The following is a 19,244-nucleotide window of genomic DNA, read 5'->3' on the forward strand; positions in this document are numbered from 1 at the left end:
TCTTACTTAAAAGACAAAAATTTCTGTAAGAGACGGACGCGTGTCGCTTTTATATTGGACAAAGAAGAAATTTGCTCTGTGTTTCTCTCTCTTCCTCTTCTCTCTCTCTTTTACGTGTTTCTCTACCAAAGTGAAATCAGAGGCGATTTGCCTCAAATCAAAAGCAATCGGAGGAGTCTCCGATGTTTATGACCTCCGGCCGTCGTTCCGCCGTTATCTCATCATCTCCACCGACGTCGGTTGTCCTCGGAGACTTTGGTACATCTAATCGGCGAGTTAATGCATTCGAAATCGGAGAGTTTTTTCACCAGATCTTCGAGTTTCGTTCAACAAATCGGAGTTAATCCTTCACCAATCGGTTTGTCTTAGTAGGAATCTCTCTCTGATTGCATGAATTGATGTTATTTGAGTGTTTTGCATCTGTCTTGATGATTGTTTCGATTAATACTTTGTGGGATCTTAATCTCAATCCCAACGAACATTGGCAATCCCTCGAAGTAGCTCACCGCACCGTGTTCGGGTAATAATAGTTGCCATTCGTAGTTTGATTCGTGGGGATTATTGTGGATTCTATGCTGCGGAGTGTTATTAGTTTTGTCATGTAATTTGACTGTTAAGTTCGATGAATCATTATTATTTATCACATAGTAGAAGCCATAATTGTGGCTAATTCGTAAGAGTCGGCGATTTCAGCTATGATTGTTGTTTTAATATTGTTTCCTAGGTTGATCATAGTGTGAATGGTCATTTGACATGAGATGGATATACTCAGTTATTAAGTTTTCTAAAATATAATTTCATTTTTAAATTAATATTTTTTTTCCTAAAAACCACAAATTAAGAACCTACCATTACCATTGGAGACACATAAAAACTAAAAACAAAAATACAATCTCTTAACTCTAAATTTTACAATTTTAATACTAAACTATCGTTAAGAGTCAATCTTAAGAGACTACAAATAATGTTGCTCTTATACTCTTATGAACGGGTTTACTCTTGTCGTTGGTATATGGAAGTGGTCGATAATAGTAGCCTATAGCAATCTTGAAACACACCTTTTTTTGTGGACACACCTCGTTGAATCGATTCCCACAACTGACTACAAGAATATTATAGATGTTATCAGTTAGTTGGTCTGATTCCTTCCCTTTCGTAAGGGACCATATATATTCCAACATTCGGCAACTCTGTTGTTTTAGAATGACTCCTGCCACATATTGCTTATTCTTTCCTCTATAAAAGTGGCTATGAATTTCCAAAGAGACTCACCTACTCACTCTCATAAAAACCTAGAGACACAAAACATCCGTATAAAAAAAATGGCACAAGCTATGCGTCAGTCTTCTCTGCAAGGGGAGCTTGAGGTAGATGTTGAGATCAAAGCATCTGCAAAGAAGTTCCATCAGATGCTCTCTAGAAGACCACAAGATATTGCAAAAGCCACTCCTGACATCCAAGGATGTGCTTTGCATGAGGGAGAGTTTGGCAAAGTTGGCAGTGTCATTTTCTGGAACTATGTTAATTGGTAAGCACAAACATTTATTTAAATATATATTTCTGAAACAGCATAAAAGATTTGATTGGTTAACCCTTCTTTTTGGGTGCAGATGGGCAGCCAAAGGTGGGGAAGGAGAGGATCGAGGCAGTGGATCATGAGAAGAATTTGATAGCGCTCAGGGTAGTAGATGGAGATACATACGAGAGCGTTTACAAGTCATTTTTAAGGCCAATCGATTACAAACAGTAAACAAAAGAAGGATAAACTCTTGATAACACACGTGTCGAACACAAAGACACATGGAGTAGGACGTGTTGCAAGAGAAACGAGAAAACTTTTCCGTCTTCTTAAGTTATTTGATACATTTTCTCGTTCGCTTAATTTTTTTTTTTGTTATTATTTCCTTTTTTTCTGTTGACAAAAAAAAAACATTTCCTTTTTTTTTTCTAAAAAAATGTGTTGTTAAAGTTGTATTTTCTTGTTTTATATTACTTCCTTTTTTTTTTTTTTTGATATATCATTTTTGGAGAGTTATAAAATCTATCTTCTCTTTTTATTATTTTTAATAATTTTCCTTTTATAATTTTTAACCTCCTTTGTTATGTGGGAGACATACTTAATTTTGAAAATATTTTATATAAATAAATTATTAATATTTTTTGGAAATAATTTTCTAAGTTAAAGTTTTAGATGATTAATCATATTAAATACATATAGGTTTTTTTCTTAAAATTCTAAGTAATTACTTAATGCAAAATTATCAGAACTATTAAATTTAGGAGTGGACAAAAAAATGTAACTAAAAATTTGATTTAAAGTAAATCAAAATTCCATGATTATGCTCGATTTTGCTTAAATCTTAAAATCCGTTTGGCTAGGCATTACTAATAGAAGAATGGTTTAACTCTAGCTTGTCGGCATAATGATATTACCGGTAGACTGAAAACTTTGTCGCCTTGTTCGTAGAATAATTCCGATAAAATTTATCCTTGTATCGCTGCCGGATTCTTCATACACATAGTCAATTCATAGGTAAGCATGGAAATAACTAAATGATGGTAAATTTGAATTTTGATACTCATGAGTAGTTTTATAAGTAAAAAAAAAAAGCTACTAATCACATTCGAAAAAAGAAACCTCCACTATTATCTTTGACTTGTAAAAAAATACTACTTAGCTATATGTGAAGCGCTTGAAATAACATAGCAATCCCTTGTGAATTCAACTCCTCAGGATGATCTATGCCAAACTGTGGTTGCACACAAAAATACCATATTAAAAAAGAAACTAAGAACATCATAGCAGCTGCAAAACAGTGGATGCTTTTATAGTGCATTTGATGCATCATAGGCACACAAATCTCTGTGTCACGCACTTGAGGTTTAAGAGAATGAAACGAGGCCGTTGCTGGAGTAGCAGGCAAAAAGTGAGTAAACTCCGCAAGCAAATCCGAATGATCCCGAAACAAGATAGCAACCTGAGATAATTAACAGTGTAAAACTAAGTAAAATATTAGCAATAAAAAAAAATGCTTAGTATCAATCAATGAGCCTACCTCATCGTAGACCTCTTTGATGGACTTTCTCTCCTTTCTGTAGAGGTTTAAAATGTCTAAAAATGATTTGTATGAACGACCGCCTTGAAACCTAGTCTGCAAATGAATGAGAATATTAAGGAGAGTAGGAAAGGGAAAATCAATATTTTCCTTAGACAGTTTAATTAGCTCATAATGTAACTACGTACATTAATCTTGTTAACAAAACCAATTGCGTCCATGAACTCATTGCATTTCTTTAGTGGAGGTTGTCCATCCTCGGGTTGGAGTGTGATCACATAACCTTTGGCAAGAAGGCATTGAAACCCAATATTAACTCTTGGTGTCCTTTGAAAAGGACTTTTACCTTTCTATGACACCAGCTGTATCAACTCTACAACGCAAAAACAAAAAAAGAACAATTTGGAAATCAGTTCTCAGAAACCATGTAGAATTATCCGGACCAAGACCAAAACCAAACATAAAAGAGACAAAATTATACCTCTGAGATTTAAAATCCTTCATGATCTCAAGAAATTCGTCATATTTTTCACGTACCCTGAATTTTTTTTTTTTGACGGCTTTAAGGTATGCAAGAGCGTCATTTGTAGTTGGCTTCTGTGCACTTGCTCCTCCAACCATGGTTTGAAGTTTAGGAAAGCTTTATTGTCCAAAGAGAGGCAGCCAAAAAAAAGGGTGAAACTCTATTAGAATCAAACAAAATTATATTAAGTCTTGTAACATCTCAAAAGACGGTACAAGGTTTTTCAAAAAATGATTAATGGATATCCTTCGACAACCCCAAAGTCTTAACAACAAAATAATTCTTTCCTCAAGGACCATTATTAGTTATCAATCAACTTTATTCGAGGAAAAAATTTAGCATCAAATTGATGGGATTAAGAGATAATATTAGTCTTATTCCTCTATTTATGGACCACATGACACATAAACTACACTTGTGAAGTAGTCAATTCAAACACAGGGCAAACCAATCAAATACCGGATCTTAATCTCATTCTTAACCAAAGATAGAAGAACTCAGTTCACCAATTAAAAGCTTGCCATAGTATTCAGTCTGATGGGATCTATAGATTAGCTTAACATTTCTATTGAGAACAACACAAAACCTCCCAAGCTGTCTTTATTCAGAATGGGGTATTAGTTGGATAGCTTCAGGATTAGGAGCACCCATGCTAACCAACAAACCAAGGTTGGACCCGACCCTTATGGGTGAGACTATATAAGCTAATGGTGGAAGTGGAACTAAACAAGAGATAGGCAATGTCTCAATGGTTGATGTTAAGTACTCTTGGCTCCCAAAAAAGTGTGAGAAATGTGGTCACCTAGGATACAAGGAAACTAGATGAATCCTTCTCCGCCAATCTATCCCTTAGAAGTCGTTGCACCTGTTAATGTTGTATGTCCCAGCTAATTCCACTCACTAGACGTTGAGATGGATTTTGTCTCTGCTTTAACTCACTCATCTCCTCTATCCGAGGAGGAACCATCAATACCAAGTGTCATCGTACCTGGCTTCTCTCTCTCTCTCTACTGCGTTAGTAAACGCCGACTCTACTCCAACTACTTTAGCCTATTCAAAGGCTGCACCAACTGAAGCTTTCAATGGTTAGTACTCCTCCAACTATGGATACTCTTTTTACTCCTACCCAGCCTACGCAAAAAGTTCAAGAGAATCAATATAATGGACTACGGTTGGCAAGCGTGGTCGTGGTGGCTGTGCTAGTCGTGGTTAATCGACCTAATCCATTGACCATTGTTTTTTCTTTCTCTAATCTAGAATCAGAATCTACTTAATTGTATGTTGTTTTCTTTTCACTACATGACCTCATATATTTGTAATCGTTTTTTTCATTTAATTTGAAAACCCTTTTAACAAAAAGGTTCAAGAATCAAAGTTTATTAAACTTCATCGATCAGTCGGATTTGATAATTCATCACATATATGAAATTAATATATTCAACGAACTCAATTCGATATCATCCACGAATACAACTAGCAACAGATCTAGCAAAAGCAAACCTGACAGAGAATAAAAACTTGTAGTGGACATAACGAAAGTCACAAAAAAAAAAAAAAAGAAGAAGATCACATGTGTATAGATAGTTACCGAGTTTCGGAGACGAATGCAGAAGGCTAGCTTCACGATCACGAAACAGAAGAGACGAGTTTCTTAAAGAAATCTCTCGATGCTCGTGATCTCTTTAAATAGGGTTTTGTTTATGAATTATGATTCCACGGTTACGTAAGATTTTCCATATATTTTTCTTAAAGAAATCTCTCGATGCAATGTTCGTGATCTCTTTTTGGATTTGAAGCATTTTAATTAATTATTAAGTACTTCCTTTTTTGTCTTTTTCTAATATACTAACAATTAATTAAGTACATAACAAAACTAAATATATATGGAAAATATTCAAATCTCATTTCTTCTTGGTGAAAACTGAAAAGCAAAGATTTTAAACAAGTGCATGTCAGAATCATCGAACTAAACTAACACCTCTATAAAAGAAAACTATACACTCCGTTCTCGTTTACAAATACATCTCGTTACAATTCTAGTAGTAGTGATGCTGATGCTATAGGATCATTCTTTTCGAAAAATCTGAGAAAGTCGTTGATCAAATCTTCATGATAATAGAGAATATCAGTGACCTGCAAAGATATATAACAAATCAAACCAAGAGAACAAAAACAGAAAACACAAAATAGGTCACCAAGAACGAACATACCTCCTTGTGCACCTCTTTTACCGACATCTTTCCCTCTTTAAACATTCTCATTATCGCTTTAAATGACCCCACTACATGAGTATCAAGAGTACGAGACCTTGTCTGCAGATAGACGAATTTGTTGTAGTTAGCAAAAGAGGAATCAAAAGATTTGGTGTTTCTCTAGGATCATTTGTCAGTTTTAGCATTTCTGTACCTTAAGCTTGTTCATAAAATCCTCTGCATCAGCATGTTTCTTTTCAGTATCAGCAGACTTAGCGAGGTACTCAGCTTTCTTAGCCTCAGAAGGAATGACTATCTTAGCCTCAGCTGAAAGGAAGACATTGAAACCAAGAAGCAGATCATGATGATCTTTCAAGAGCTCCTTCACCTTTGCAATGACACCATCTCTACCGGGTCTACAAAAGAGACTATATCTTCCAGATATATCCACTTTCGACGGTCATGTATATTCTGAATGTATATATAACTATTTCACACTTAGTCCTTAGCTAAACTTAGACTAACAACAACACACTTCTATGGCTCTCTTCAGCATTGGAGAGGAGTAGCTTATGCTGATTCTGAAGAGGTTTATAACACTCAAAACCAACTTAATCAAATAGTCCGTGCTGACAGATGAATTAGTCGTCATATATAACACAGTTACTTTTGCTGGTCCTAGTTTAAACATTTCCCTCTTGCAGGCTAATCACAAGTCATCTGTCCCCATAGTTCTACAAGATTTTGTTCTGAGAACTAGTTTTATAAGGCTGATGTGGCAAATAAGTGTGGAAAGCCGGAAGGAAGTAGGACGCAGTGAGGACAATGTAGATGAAGAGAAGCAGGATCTCCATAAATATTGTTTTGTAGCTCGTGTCACCCCGTCGAGTCTAAGGAAAGATGTACTGGTAAAAGAGTTTGCTTCTGTATCAGATGTACCTCTCCTTAAAACCATAACTCTTAAGAACCTTTTTGCATCTAAATCATATACTCTCTGATAAACTTTGCAGACTCTTCCAAGAGCCTTTTCAAGGTCTAATGGTTTAATGAATCGTGAGTGCGAGATCATTTTATTGAATGAAGATGGGAAACCATGGACAACGTTGCTGAAATTCCACAAAACACATGGCCGTTTACCTCAGACGCGAAAATCGAAAAATGGCCAACGATTTAATGACTTTCAAACTTGTGCAATCAGGTACAAAACCTGTTCTCCAGTTGTGTTCATCCATGTACAACCGAGCTTCTTTTTCTTCTTCTTCCTCATATTCAACAAGCCAAGACAGATTCTTGACACCAACTCTCACACCTTACAATCTCAAGAAGTTTAAATTGGAATCTCATTAGACAAGAGCAGCCAAAGCAAAAATGGACACAAGGCATTTGGTTTTCACAAGCCACGCCAAAGTTCACTTGCTGCTGAAGAATGAGATTGGGAAAAGAGTGGAGAAAGTTCTGTGAAGCTAATGGAGTGAATAGTGGTGACTCCTTCAAGCTCAAGGAAGAAGACACAGCTACTCATCTACTTAAGTTTTTTTGGTACGCTACTCATCATCTACTTAAGTTCTGCACCAAAATCTGAAACTCTCTCTGAGTTCTTTTGCTGCTGTAATATCTGTTTGCAATGTATTTTGTTATTTGTTTTTTTAGCTGGCATGTAACGTGCAGTGCTTTAGCAGGTTGGGATGAACAAAGAAAATCAAATGCCTCAGTAATTCCTTGGAAGTTTGTTAGCATTGTAAAATTTTTGTTGATCTCATCAAAAGCTTCTTTGGGGCACCTCAGAGTCATCATCCGTAATTGAGAACCTTCCAACAAGATTTGGCTTCATCTCTGTTTCCCCTCTTCCCCTGCTTTTATAACCACTTTGGCTATTGGCTCACCAATCACAAGCATTCGGGCTAAAGAAAACATAGAAAAAGAAAAAAAACATGGACTCATCTATTCTACGAGACTACGACTGTTAGACTACTATAACGTAGTTGCTATATTAGCTTCTTATATTTTTTCTTACATTATTAACAACAAATATAATGTAAGAACAAATATAAGTCCCCTGTTCTAGTGCGACTATCGCCATAATAAGGTTTTACTGAGTGAGAGAACTTTTGACATATCAAAACGGCATGGCATGTCGTATCTTTGGCTCCTTAATTACGTCTGATAAAGTGGTCAAGTCCATTTCTCTTTTGGTATCTGCTCACTCTTCCTCAAATGTTCTTTGGCTTTAATTTTTTTTTTTTAAAAACATGTTTGAGGAAGTTGAGTTCATAAAGAAGGGAAGCTTGACTAGTGAAGAAGTCGAGGCTTTTGTTTCAGCGTTGCAAATAGCTGGAACAAAAGCTGGACAGAACAAGGGAGGTAGAGCACGTGAAACGTCTACGGACAAAACCGTTTCTCAACTTGAATCGATGGGAGTGAGAATCAACGGAGTTAACAAGCCTTGGGGATGATCATGTCGATGAGATATCATGGGACAATATTGCTGGATGTGATCAGCAAAAGCGGTAAGCTTTACTTAGATGCACATGTTTCTCTATAATTGAAGTCGCTATATATATTAGCTTCTTATCATCAGAGAGATAGATACAATATTGATGGCCCTTCATAGTCCTCAAGTACAGGATGAGTATGCGGTACACTGTCCAAATTTGAATCAAACCGACCCCGAGCTGTGCTGTTTGGGGGCCCACCAGGTTAGAACAAGAAGTTTATGATGATATAGTCCTGAAGCTGTCCATGACTTGCAGATAACATATCATTCCACCAGCAGTGATATAAATTTGGCAACGGTAGTAACACATGCCCTGACCTGAAAGAAAGCACAGCTGAGTTGTGCAGGAATATATCACTAATACCTCTGCGATCCTGGTGGAGCATTCGATGTGTCGATTTTATCCTGTCCAACTCCAAAAGCAAGTAGTGCTCTCGGGACTGAACATTTTCAGTCTGCGTTGCAAAAGAAGAACAAAACTAGCCGGTCCATGTACAGCTGAGAAAACAAAACAAGCATATATAGACTGAAGAGCGAGTCAGGACAATCTTGTGCCTCACTAAAAAAGTGTTGTCAAGGTACAAGAAAAGATCAAAAAAAGTTACCCGGGATGTATATAGCAAAATCCAGGCCCGCGTGTTCAATGAGCTTGGGTTAACGAATCTGGTCCTGATTCCTCTGGGACGCGTTGGGCTTCCTCGTATCCCTTTCAGATACCAGTTTGGGAAGTAAACTCTCTAGGGGGAAAGCCTCGGCATGACGAATACAGGCAGGAGATTTATAGTTGTAGAAAGACCAATACGCAATTTCACCAGATGTGTGTTCCCAATGGTGTTGGATAGATCACCAAAACAAAGGGTTAGAGTCTTCTTCTTTCAAAGAAGCAATGCAAAATGGTGACTTCCCTCATCACCATTTTTAGAGGGAAAAAACGAGATTACAGCCGGAAAGAGAGGTGGCGAAATCGTGCCGTGTGGAGTGTGGACTACAGCGCGACACGCCCGTCAAGCGCGAGTGGGGTGGCTATGTCCCTATAATTATGTTTTGACGAACCGGAACTTCTTTAATGGGGACTTTATAAATTCATAATTAAACGTTCTTTGATACTTAAGCTAGGTATGGTAAACAAATAAAAATCTCATCGTTTTTTAATTATTAGATTGAAATATTATATTTCAGAGGATTTCTAAATCAATTAAAAAAAAAAAAAGTTTTATCCAAACCTCCCGGAAACAGCCTCAAATAGATTTTCACGTGTACTTAGGAAACGAGTTAAAGTGTTGATAATATATATAGTTCAGGATTATTTTCTTTTTTAGTTTGTTGGAAAAGGACGATACAAATATCCAAGGACCTAACATGTCACAGTCCTAATTGACATTCTTAGTCTTACTAATATTGCAAACATAAATAAACCTCCACCAGAGTTTGTTTTTCGGTTTTGTGCAGAAAAACTTGGGACGACTAAGAGCCTAAAATACGCGGGGGTACGGGTAGGGTAATCCACGGCGGCTGCGATTCCATAAAAAAACAAAAGAGAAACAATGCGTTGCGTTAGGGCCTTGTCAAGAGAAACCAGTCATTGATAAGATCAGACAATAATCAAAATGTAATTGCAGCAGTGATATTTACCACGCAAATTCGTTTTTCACTCCCCGTTTCAACTGCTATCTTGCTTAAAGCGGTTAGCATGAGTACGAATTGAGGTCCACATTCCTGCCAAATCAATAACAAGAATGCTACATACATCTCCAACACATGATAAGCTCAGCAAAAAGTATAAGATATATATGGCAAAGTACCCAACCTTTTTGGTAACCTTCATAACCCTTGTTCCGTCTCCTACACGGGAGACTTCCTCAGCGTGGTTCCTGACCACGAGAGTGCATAAATAAATATATATATATATATATAAGTTAAAAAGATTGATTAATTTTATTTTATTTCTAGTCAGACAAAAAAAAAAAAAGAGAAGAAAAAGTGGTTACCAATAATGTCGGTAATGGATACAACCCTTTTGGTTCTGGAAAAATGCAATGTTCCTTCGACAGGCACCATTCCTTGGACCGGAATCAGTAACCTTGGGGAAGAGTGATTGGATCAATCTGAAAATAAAAACAAGTAAATTACAAGTGAGATACAAATAAAGTTTTGTGTAACTAGCTAGCTAGCTAGTGTGAAATAGTTTTGAACCTGGCTGCGCCAACACTGGCCGGAGATGTAAATAATCCCATATTAACCTCAGGATAGAGACGTATGGGGGGACTTGCTTGATCCTGCAAGAAAAATTGACTATGAGCCAGATTTGGAGTAATTACATATTTGGACCAATTAGGAAGTGCATACAAAGAGAAAGGCTAGTACCGGTATATCCTCCCGTGGGATGAGATTAAGAACACTGAACTCAGCGGCAGCACCATTCAACAAGCTTACGATACGTATTTCATCTGCAAACCAAACAAGAAAGCAAAAATATATATGATCCTAGAGGTATATATAACATCCAGCAAGAACGGAACGTCAGAGTTTAACCACGTACCATATCCATCACTGTTTGTCCGAGCGAGAACGAGAGATGTACAAGCCCTCTCTTTTGCTATTCCTATGAGCTGCAACGCAACGATTCATATATAAACAAAACCCGTTTAGAGAAAAAAAAAAAAAAAAAAAAAACTTTGAAGCAATTATGTATAACCTCTTTTAGTGAGTTGCTAAACCCCCACTTCCACTTAATGTATGTAGAGTTCGGGAACACTGAGAGCATCTCCTTTGCAATCAAAGCTCCCCTCTGAGGAAATCGCTGACAAAGAAGAGAAATTTAACAACCTTCTGTAACTATAACAAGATATATATACAACCACTTTGGGTCTGGGTCTTACACGATATCGTAGGACACCATAATTAGTGATCAAGGTCTTAGGTTTGATTTCACCACTCAGGACCCTATCAATTCCCTCCGGTTCAAATTCTGCCCAAAGCTGCAAAATCGCAAATCAGGCGTAAATAAATAAACAGATAATCATTCATGCAATTAGCATACCTCATCATCATCGAGACTCGTAATCTCCCGGCGCATCTTACTCTGTACCAACTCCTCTGTCTTGGCCGTTTCCATCATCATGTCCATTCCGTGCGGCTGCCTGAGTTTCTTTTGCGATATTTTCTCTCTAGGTTTTTCACATTTTATCCCTATTATTATGGGCCCAATATGGGCCGATTATATTAGTTTAGTTCGAGCTCATTTCTTCTTATATTTGGGTTTTTACAATTTGAAAGTATAGATACTATATGTTAACCCGCGGTACACCGCGGGTCTATATTTTTATTAAATAAAAAAATTGAATATTTTTTTAAGATGATTTATAAATATATGCTACTGTATAGTACACCTTGGGACAATATTTTATAACTAATAATTAGAAATTTTAAATTGTATTTATTTTATTAATATTGTTTGTCTTGTTTTGTTTAGTGTTTAAGATTGTATAATTGTATTTAGATTGTTAATTCTAGGATTTTACCCGTAGTATATCATCTCATATTAATATCGACTAAAACCCGTCTCACCATATAACTCTGTCCCGTGAAATTAAACGTCATTTTGTCATTTTATTATAAAGTTCAAATATTTATAATACTTGAAACTTCATAAAAGTTTAATATCAACCCAAACTTCATAATTATATTTTGATTGTTATATTTAGGATTTCACCCGTAGTATACCGTCTCGTATTAATATTTTTTATAAATATTTATAATATTTAAACTTCTTATAAATTCGTATAAAGTTCAAATATTTATAATAGTTGAAACTTCATAAAAGTTTTAATATCGACCCAAACTTCATAATTGTATTTTGATTGTTATATTTAGGATTTCACCCGTAGTATACTGTCCTGTATTAATATCTTTTATAAATATTTATAATATTTAAACTTTTTATAAATTCTTCTAAAAATTCAAATATTTATAATATTTGAAACTTCATAAAAGTTTTAATATTATACATATTTAAAACGTTTAATAAAGTTAAACTTTTTCTAAGTAAATTCATAAAATTATTATATAAATGTGATCAAATTACATATATATTTTGTTTTTAAAACATTCCTATTGTTGAGCCTTGCTTAAGTAGTACACCACATTACTCTTTCTCCAATAATACTTTCACGCTTAAAAAATGAGATCAAATCAAAAGAGGATTGCTATAAACTTCTACTTTCCTGCAAGAAAAAATAAACAAATTAAATTAAGAATTATATGGGTGAAATTAAATAAACAAATCAAATTAAATATTGTTACGATCTATTTTAAGTAATCTATATTTATGTCAATGAATAAAAATTAATTATTTGCTAAACTGAGTAGAAATTGATTTTCAAATTATTATTCTTTCCAAAATCTTAACTAAAGATTTGAGCATTAAACGTTTTTAAAATGTATTTATAGTAAGTGATTAATTTTTCCTAAAATTTCTATAACAGTTGTATAAAATTCAGTTAGTTGTTTAGGCAAATAATTAATGGATTAAGATCAACGTGATTATTGCTAATTGATCTGTTAAAAAGAAATGTTAGTGTTTTATGTAAAGTTAATATGAAAAGATTTAAAATGATTTTTGTGATTTTGTTTTGTTTTTAGTTTGGATTTTAATCCAACCACTCTTTCTTTGAATTGTTTAAAAGATTATATAGTAGAATTTAAAGGAACAATAGATGAGATAAGATATGTGATATCAATTAGTTTAGATTGTGAATATATTCGAAATCAATTAGAGAATAAAGTTATTAAGTTACGATTAATGTGGCAATTAGTTTAGGTAATAATAACAAACTGAATTCTGCGAATGGTAAATGCTAAGTATCCGGAGATGATTAATATGGAAATAGTATAAGAATATGTAAATGAATTAAAGACAACATGACTTTATTTATCAGTTTGAAATTAAGACAACATCCCTAAAATTGCTTATCCAATATCCGAATAGACTAAAACCGGATCAAACCCGGATCCAAAAGAATTAAAGCAAAAATGTACTATAAAAATGTATATGTAGATACCTATTTTTCTTTTTCTTTTCTAATAACAAGCAATATTTCCGATGAAAGCATGACCAAACTGAATACATAAATTTTAAATTAAAACTAAATTAAAATGAGAACGAATCAACGGTATGTTATCGAATTTTTTTGCCACCATGCCATCACTATTTGGTTGAACATTTACATATATGTTACTACAATAACAATTTTAATATAGTTGATAATCTATTTGTAAGAATATTTTAGATTCCAAAATTGAATAACTTTTCCTAGAAATTAGGTCGCAATTTATGGAACAAGAGTGGAAATACTTAATCAGTTGTTTAATTTTTTTTTTCGCTTTATTTTGGAGGGTCTCAGTGTTATGACTTATGCGGTGGCATCTTTTAACTCACCCCTCCTTCGCTTAGTGAAGTGAGAAATAATTGGGGCTTTATTAGTGACCTACCCAAGTAGGCCTGGGCAAAAAACCCGGATCCGATACCCGAACCGATACCCGGACCGAAAAAATCGGGTTGGGACGGGTTAGGGTATTAGAAAATTACTTCATTGGGTAGAGTATTGGATTACCCGTGGGTATCGGGTCGGGTCGGGGATTACCCGTTACCCATTTAGGGTACCCACAAACCCGAAGAAATACACATGTTTATATATGTATATAGATAATTAGATATATAGTCTTATGTAGTTATATACTTATATGTATGTCATAGGTTTTAGGTTTTGTGACTTTTGACATTTGAATTTATATATGTATATAGATAATTAGATATATAGTCTTATATAGTTATATACTTATATATATGCAATACAAATTTGTTTATATATGTATATAGATAATTAGAATCTACTCTTAACACTTAAGAGTGAAATAGTCATCTTTGTTATTTAATTATTATCGTTAACAGTTTTTCTAGCTGTATCAGATTATATATGCAATTGAGTTTAGATCATTTCACACTCTTTAGGTTGGCATGGCGACAAATATTCCTCCTCATAATCTTGGAGAGTTGGTCAATGTGCTTTGCGCTTTGATCCATAATCCAGAAGCCACGGTACCAAAGCTACCTCTTCTCCGCTTTGCTTTAGTGTGATTGTCAATATTGTGGGATCTTTTGTCTAACATAAAAACTTCCCTGCTTTATAAGTAGACATGACTATAAAACTCATATGATGCTACTTGCTTCTTTGTCCCATCAGCTGCAAGAACTACTTGAATACATGCCGCCTGCACCTGATTTTCCAACTGGAGGAACAATAATGGGAAACCTTGTGTTAGTCTTTTTTTTTTTTTTTGGTAAGAACCTTGGGTTAGTCTTTACTCATCTCCTTTGTTGAGTCTATTTGTAATAAATTCTCTTATATGCGTACTCCGCCTTTCTGATTTAATTTCGTCCAGTTTTTCATATCTCTTTTAGAACATGCTATGCTCTCTAGGTGATAAATATAAGGACTCGCAAGCCAATATGTAGACTTTGTAAAATAAATAACTATGGATATAGAGAAAGTTGTGGTAAACCAGGTTCCACCTGTATCAGGTCTATAAATTTAAGTAGTACGATTTTACTTGCTCGTGCAGCATGAGCTGAAACCGGTTTTGGCTAGAAGAGCCGAGCATTACTTCTCGGAGAACATGCGGGTTACTAAAGGCAAATGCGAATTCTTATATATAGAAGCCTCGTTATGTGCATAAATGATTCACTGAGTCCTCTATGATGGCTTTAAGGACTTGTATGAATATTTGTGATACTTAAATTTCAGGCAATCTTGAAGAATTTGGAAATCTTATTTCAGCGTCCGGCTTGAGTTCTATTGAGAATTACGAATGCGGTACAGTCTCTTTCCTTCCTTGACTCCGGATGCAAGATATGCTAAAGTGAAAACAGATGACAAGTCTGCTTTCACAGAAATTACTTTCTCTCTCTATCTCTTATATTCACCATTTTGGTGAAGGTGCGGAGCCACTGATTCAGATATACAAGATTCTTCTCAAGGCACCTGGTGTATACGGAGCTCGGTTCAGTGGAGCAGGCTTTAGGGGATGTTTGTAGATGCAGCAAAAGCTGAGGAAGCTGCTTCATATGTGAAGGATGAATATGAAAAGGCACAACCCGAGTTTGCCAAGAAACTGGATGGAGGAAAACCTGTTCTCATCAGGTGACTCTGCTCGCGTTCTCTGATCAAACCTGGAGTTTTGGTTTCTCTTCGATAAGCCAACTTGAGCCTAGATTTCTGCCTCTTGAACGCTCTCTCATGCTCTTTATTGATTCTTGTTTGTTCATGCTCTTTTTTTTTTCTCTGTGAGAAATTCTCTGGTCTCTCTGGTCAGAGTTAGAAATGGTTAATTGATTGATACGTTTCTATTGTTACTAAGACGTTGGTAATACATAATGTAAATCATCCATCTTTTTTTCCTCTTTGGGATTTCTTTAGAGGTTTTTCCGAATTTAGGCTAACCGTTTTTAGGTGAATAGAGAAATTTCAAACTTTGGGGTAATACATACTGTTCTAAGGATGGTCTAATTATGTTATTAACGTGGTGGTTACATAATTACTGAAATTTGACATAATGAGATTATTCTATCGCCAGCTGATGCTGGGAGCGAAAAAAAAAAGTTAATTTCAGATGGTGATATCGCAAAATTCGTTGGTGAAATAAACCCAAACGCGTTTTCCCGAGGTCTTGGACCTTCTTCTTCATCTTTTCCACAATTTACTTATTAAATCTGAAAAGAGTACCAAGGGTGAGAGAGACTGGTAAAAGTGGTGACAGTGGGTGGATAATTAATGAGGGAGCATCGCGTGTGAGAACAACAATATCTTCGTCAATATCCATATCCATATCTATATCCTACTCTACTCTCTGTATCTGCGCGTGGTGTGGTGTGTAGTCGTACCTCCCACGTGATTTTTGTTTTTGCTTAAACTTGATCCTAATTTTTTCCTCTTTTACGTAAATTTGATCTCAATTATACCCGAAGATGTAATATCTACTTCTGCTACGATTTAAATAAAGAAGAAGATAATTTCAATTTTGATTATGGCAGACAATTTTAAAAATTGGCCCGTAAGTAACAGAAGTTTTTAAAATAATTTACAAGAATGGATCTGGATCAGTTAGATCGACCGAGGTGAGCTATGACATAATTTGTTACGATGCATTGTCTTTTGTTTTTAAATAACTAAGTACTGACTTATTTTTAGGTCATTATTTATATATAATAAATTATCTTTTACTTCAATTATTATCTACTAAAAAATCAAGTTAGTCTATTAAATTTTTTAACAATACCAATAAAAGAAAATTTGTCTAGGAATTGTTGTCCATCTTATTTTATGGCAGCCCAAAATGCATATAAATTAATTAATTACACGCATATCATTATCACAACAACTACGGAGTATAAAGTAAAAAGACTGATAAAGAGGCTGCAAATAAAAAGAAGATAAGTATTACGAAAAAGAGATCACAATTTCTACAACTTATATTTTGAACATCAGTAAAAATAACAAATCAGACCTCGTAACCAATGCAAAGATGACGTAAGTTTGTCGTACTAGCATCTTTTATAAAACAAATACAGGGAGTTGAATGAAAAGATTTGTAAAACAAGATATATTTTTGAAACTGAAACTTTTTTATTGAATTTTTACAATGTGTGCAAGATAATACTTATACATATCGTAAAACAATCCAGAACAAGATATATGGTGTCGTCATGTAATATATTTAGAATCAAGGGTTTCCGATGAATTGGTTAGTTTGATACCTATTGATGCTTTAATTATATTCACTTTTTTTTTATTTTTGATCATGTGGTTCTTTTTTTTATCTTATTTTATTATAGATTGTTGTAGGCGAGAGATGTTCAAGTTCTTGAACTTTCCAAAGTTAAGGTTTAAGTGATTTGATTGTAGAGATCAGTTGCCGTTTTGTATAATATTTGGAGTCACTGTTAGAGATGGAGACTTTATTTTAATATCCCTCCTCAAACTACGGGTTTTACCCGAACCCGAACGGGTTACCCATATGCTCAGGTCTAGTTTTGCTTTTGAATTTAGGGAAATTGTTAAAAATGCCCCTTTTGGTGTGCCCCTTTTCAAAAATGCCCATTTTAGATGTCCATTTTCAAAAATGTCCCTTTTTAAATCTGAAATTTTTATAAAGTTTTATTAGGTTTATAAGGTACTTATGGATTGTAACTACTACTTGAAGACTCGATCCAAGTATTTATAAGGTTTTATAAGGTGTTTTTAAAGGTTTTACAAGTTATTTTAAAGGATTTTTAAGGTTTTTCAAAGGTTTTACAAGATATTTTAATGGTTTTTAAAAGTATTTAAAATATATTTATAAGGTATTTATAAAGTATTTATAAGATTTTAGATACATAGAAATGTAGTTTGTGTATGTTTTAATAATGTTACATACATATTTGGATAAATCTTATATTTTTAAGAGCATTTTTTATAAAGTTTTAAAGAAGGGACATTTTTGAAAAGTGGCATTGAAAAAGGGGCATTTTTGCAAAAGCCCCTTGAATTTATTGTTTTTTCCTTCCAAATTTGTTTAAAAAAAGAAAGCTACAAATCCGATAATGATTCGTTAATGGTTTTTGTAGTATATGAAAAAGGCATACATTTTGAAGCTTTGCGTAGCGTAGAGTGAATGTGAATGACAACACTTTGCATTCCCTGAAACAGTAGTAAGAAGTGATTTTGTGAATATGTTCACGATCTGAATTAAGATGGCTAAGAATGTGTCCAAGAGCCCTGGGAATGGAGTGAACTTTCATTGATTCAGAAACAGGATTACTAATTGCAGGAAGTTATTCTGCAAGTGACTAATATCGCCAAGGTACTAAACACCCATTTATTGATGTCCTTTCTTTACCATCTGAAGCTTTTAAAGAAGATTATATTGACGAGTCTCCGAGGGTTTGTTGAAGTAGAGGTCAAGTGCACGCCAAATCTCTTGAGATGTTGTGCAGTGAATGCAGGGCCGGCGCAGAGGCCAAGCAACTGAAGCCAGCGATTGGGGCCTCAAAATTTTAGGGCTTTTTAAACTAAAAATTTGTTAAGTTTTGGATATGCTGCAAAAGCTATAAATTTATTCTGTAGGGTTTAAAAAAATGATATGGACTTTTAAAGACAAACTAATTATCTTCAACACAAAATTTTTGATTTAGTAAAAAAACACTCTAAAACGCTGATTGAATATAAAAAAAAAGTGAGTCAATTTGTTTATTTTACAAGTGAAAAATCCTAGGTTTTGAAGTTAATTGTTAGTTTTGCTTAGGCCTGGGGAAAAAAACCGGACCCGAAACCCGGACCGAAAAAACCGGTTCGAGGCGGGTACGGGTAAGAGGAAATTACCTCATTGGATACAGTTTTTGAAAACCCGTGGGTATCGGGTCGGTCCGGGTAATACCCGTTACCCAAACAGGGTACCCGAATACCCGAATATATAATAAATATCAAAAATATTAATTATATATAGTTGTAATATAATTTAATTATCTAGAATTACAATTATAAATCTAAATATGTCAATTAACTTTAAACTTAAATACCCAAAACAACCAAACTATCCAAAAATTATTTGTTATGTTTGTCAAAATTTAGCAAAATGTATTCAAACTAGATGTTAACCCGCGGTACACCGCGGGCCTAAATATTATTTGATTTTTTTTTTAATTATTAATTTAAATATATTATGTGATATATATGAAATTTTAATTAATTTAAATGTATGTATTGAAAGTTAGAGTTGTATATATATCTATAAATGGTAGAATTAGTCAATTTCAATTTCATTTTAGTAAATATAGATTTATAAAAATTTCCAATACATCACTAACTTGTACTCAAATTATGCCATTTCCAATTTTATAAAATTACACACATAAGATATTGTATTTGATTTCATTTGAATATATT

At 34.3% G+C, this 19,244-nt stretch overlaps 2 protein-coding genes, 2 long non-coding RNA genes and 1 pseudogene across 5 annotated transcripts; 2 read left to right on the forward strand and 3 right to left on the reverse strand.

The window, feature by feature from the left end:
- Window positions 1-98: 98 nt before the first annotated feature.
- On the forward strand, window positions 99-1,903 carry LOC9326619. The gene is made up of 3 exons (XR_002329262.1): window positions 99-358; window positions 1,297-1,528; window positions 1,611-1,903. It is a non-coding gene; the product is annotated as an uncharacterized LOC9326619 (long non-coding RNA).
- Window positions 1,904-2,429: 526 nt separating this feature from the next.
- LOC9326620 lies at window positions 2,430-3,677 on the reverse strand (annotated as a pseudogene).
- Window positions 3,678-5,607: 1,930 nt separating this feature from the next.
- Window positions 5,608-7,293, reverse strand: LOC9329325 (paired amphipathic helix protein Sin3-like 1). The gene is made up of 6 exons (XM_021014388.1): window positions 7,185-7,293; window positions 6,909-7,080; window positions 6,085-6,187; window positions 5,986-6,006; window positions 5,790-5,891; window positions 5,608-5,712 (listed from the first exon to the last, which is right to left on the reverse strand). Exons 1-6 carry the CDS (start codon window positions 7,291-7,293, stop codon window positions 5,608-5,610), a joined length of 612 nt encoding a protein of 203 aa, XP_020870047.1.
- Window positions 7,294-9,525: 2,232 nt separating this feature from the next.
- Window positions 9,526-11,436, reverse strand: LOC9326621. 2 transcript variants are annotated; one of them, XM_021011721.1, is made up of 10 exons: window positions 11,306-11,436; window positions 11,145-11,243; window positions 10,961-11,053; window positions 10,805-10,874; window positions 10,630-10,712; window positions 10,459-10,541; window positions 10,254-10,370; window positions 10,073-10,136; window positions 9,898-9,981; window positions 9,526-9,777 (listed from the first exon to the last, which is right to left on the reverse strand). In XM_021011721.1, exons 1-10 carry the CDS (start codon window positions 11,390-11,392, stop codon window positions 9,730-9,732), a joined length of 828 nt encoding a protein of 275 aa, XP_020867380.1. In that variant the 5' UTR covers window positions 11,393-11,436; the 3' UTR covers window positions 9,526-9,729. The 2 variants fall into 2 exon arrangements, with proteins under 2 accessions (XP_020867380.1, XP_002893265.2); XM_002893219.2 differs by having other exon boundaries at window positions 10,961-11,065; window positions 11,306-11,435.
- Window positions 11,437-14,286: 2,850 nt separating this feature from the next.
- LOC9329327 lies at window positions 14,287-15,789 on the forward strand. Its single transcript, XR_002329263.1, has 3 exons — window positions 14,287-14,362; window positions 14,508-15,137; window positions 15,261-15,789. It is a non-coding gene; the product is annotated as an uncharacterized LOC9329327 (long non-coding RNA).
- The last annotated feature ends 3,455 nt before the right edge of the window (window positions 15,790-19,244 follow it).

This window comes from Arabidopsis lyrata (genome assembly GCF_000004255.2).
Source record: "Arabidopsis lyrata subsp. lyrata unplaced genomic scaffold ARALYscaffold_1, whole genome shotgun sequence".
Lineage (NCBI taxonomy): Eukaryota > Viridiplantae > Streptophyta > Magnoliopsida > Brassicales > Brassicaceae > Arabidopsis > Arabidopsis lyrata.